The 2,500-nt window shown below is 46.5% G+C and overlaps 1 protein-coding gene across 5 annotated transcripts in view; it reads right to left on the bottom strand.

The window, feature by feature from the left end:
- Positions 1-2,500, bottom strand: part of ctr9 (CTR9 homolog, Paf1/RNA polymerase II complex component) — a 27,096-nt gene that overhangs the window by 9,196 nt on the left and 15,400 nt on the right. For all 5 annotated transcript variants that reach the window (XM_062524146.1, XM_062524148.1, XM_062524143.1 and 2 more), the window contains 2 exons: positions 2,236-2,384; positions 1,499-1,615 (listed from right to left, as the gene is read on the bottom strand). In XM_062524146.1, the coding sequence (XP_062380130.1) occupies positions 1,499-1,615; positions 2,236-2,384 (266 nt within the window). The remainder of the gene's footprint in view (positions 1-1,498; positions 1,616-2,235; positions 2,385-2,500) is intronic.

Raw genomic sequence — 2,500 nt, 5'->3', positions numbered from 1 at the left:
TAAAAAGAATGACACAAATTACAGCAGCAGTATTTTAACATTTGGTATTTAAATAGAGAAGCAAACTGGTTATTTAGTGGTAGACAACATGATTTAGACCTACATCAAATAAGAATCTTGCTGTCGCGTTGCTTGATGCAGAAATACCATTTAAACCACTGTGATTGGGAGACCCAGCCTAATTAGCAACAGCACAACGAGTTTACTGTGGAGTTAGAACCCACAGACCTGCACTCAGGCCTTTAGAACCCATTAGAACCCACAGACCTGCACTCGGGCCTTTAGAACCCATTAGAACCCACAGACCTGCACTCGGGCCTTTAGAACCCGCATAACTGCACTCAGGCCTTTAGAACCCAGAGAACTGCACTCAGGCCTTTAGAACCCATTAGAACCCACAGACCTTTAGGTTGATGCTTTAGTTGTTGCAGTATTTTAGGACGTGGCTTTAAACACCGAAAACACAACAGGCGCGATTATGCTCAATTTCATATATTGAACAACAAGACATAATTGACCCTTCCAGAGCCACGCCCTAAAACCGCCACAGGCCAATCGTGGCTTAGCAACCCGTAACTAGGCAAGCAAGGCCTGGCAAGCTTTCGAGTTTTTGCCATGTTAACCTATGGAGACTGCATAGCCTGTGGGCCATTAAGGGCATTTATTTGGATGTGTGGTGCCCCCAAACACGTGAAAGCACGGTAAAATAACATGTAGAACTATAAAGACATGATATAGTTTGAAATACGTATTTTTCTAACTTTAAATTTTGCATATTGCGTGATATTTCCATAACCGCGAGATACGTTTCACGATGGCGGCAAAAAGTTCTTAACAGACATTCAACGAGACGTATGTATAGCCCGTCAGCAATTCTGTCTAAAATAATACCTATTTGAAGTACCAATCATGTTATGTTGTCAAATATTGACGTTATGGAAGTATAGCTTAAAACGTTATGCTAGTTTTGTCCCCCGCCCGTTTCATTAGTACTAGCCTGGAGGAACCATCGAAAACAACGCATACCTTCGACTTTTGCTTGAATAACTCATGAACGGTTTTGTTCAGAGCTGAAAATGCAACTGTAGTTGACAGAGGACAGATGTAGCTCGCTAGTGACCAAATATGAGCTTTCAGTGTGGTGCGATGTCTTTGTAAATTACATTTGTTTAAAAAATCCCGTGTCTCCTCCATTGTAATAGACGGGCAAGGTGCGAAAGTTTGACAGGCGTAGCAACAGTAACTATGGAGGGCGGGACTTCTGGAAGGGTCAATTAACATAAGAACTTAATTATTGTAACAGGCCTACATGAGCATGTGTGTGTGTGTGTGCATATGTGTGTGTGTGCGTGAGCATGTGTGTGTGTGTGTGTGTGTGTGTGTGTGTGTGTGTGTGTGCATGTGTGTGTGTGTGTGTGTGTGTGTGCGTGCGTGCGTGCGTGCGTGCGTGCGTGCGTGCGTGCGTGCGTGCGTGCGTGCGTGTGTGTGTGAGCAGTACCTTGAGCAGCGTCTGCTTGCACTCCTGTAGTTTGCCGCACTTGAAGTAGGCCCTGGACAGGTACAGCAGCACCTCCGTGTTCTGGTGCTTATAGAACTTCTTCAGGCAGTTCTCATACTGCAGAACCACACAGAACCACACAGAACCACACAGAACCACACACGGGTTAGAGACAAGTGTGTGTGTGCTTATCTGTACAGCACTGATGTATTGTTTCTGCTCTACGTAGATGTGTAGATGTGTGTGTGTGTGTGTGTGTGTGTGTGTGTGTGTGTGTGTGTGTGTGTGTGTGTGTGTGTGTGTACCATCTGTACAGCACTGATGTACTGTTTCTGCTCCACGTAGATGTGTGTGTGTGTGTGTGTGTGTGTGTGTACCATCTGCACAGCACTGATGTATTGCTTCTGCTCCACGTAGATGTGTGTGTGTGTGTGTGTGTGTGTGTGTGTGTGTGTGTGTGTGTGTGTGTGTGTGTGTGTGTGTGTGTGTGTGTGTGTGTGTGTGTGTGTGTGTGTACCATCTGCACAGCACTGATGTACTGTTTCTGCTCCACGTAGATGTGTGTGTGTGTGTGTGTGTGTGTGTGTGTACCATCTGCACAGCACTGATGTATTGCTTCTGCTCCACGTAGATGTGTGTGTGTGTGTGTGTGTGTGTGTGTGTGTGTGTGTGTGTGTGTGTGTGTGTGTGTGTGTGTGTGTGTGTGTGTGTGTGTGTGTGTGTGTGTGTGTGTGTACCATCTGCACAGCACTGATGTACTGTTTCTGCTCCACGTAGATGTGTGCCAGGTTGAGCCAGACGTCACTCATATCAGCGGTGGCCTCCCGCACCTGAGCAAACACGTCCCGCGCCTCACGATAGTAACCCTTATGGGCCAGCACCGCACCTACACACACACACACACACACACACACACACACACACTTAGAGACATATATACACACACATCCTGAGCAAACACATCCCGAGCCTCACGATAGTAGCCCTTATGGGCCAGCACCG

Source organism: Sardina pilchardus, chromosome 21, assembly GCF_963854185.1.
Source record: "Sardina pilchardus chromosome 21, fSarPil1.1, whole genome shotgun sequence".
NCBI lineage: Eukaryota > Metazoa > Chordata > Actinopteri > Clupeiformes > Clupeidae > Sardina > Sardina pilchardus.
The sequence above is the reverse complement of the archived record's forward strand: the minus strand, read 5'-3'. Positions and strand labels throughout refer to the sequence as shown.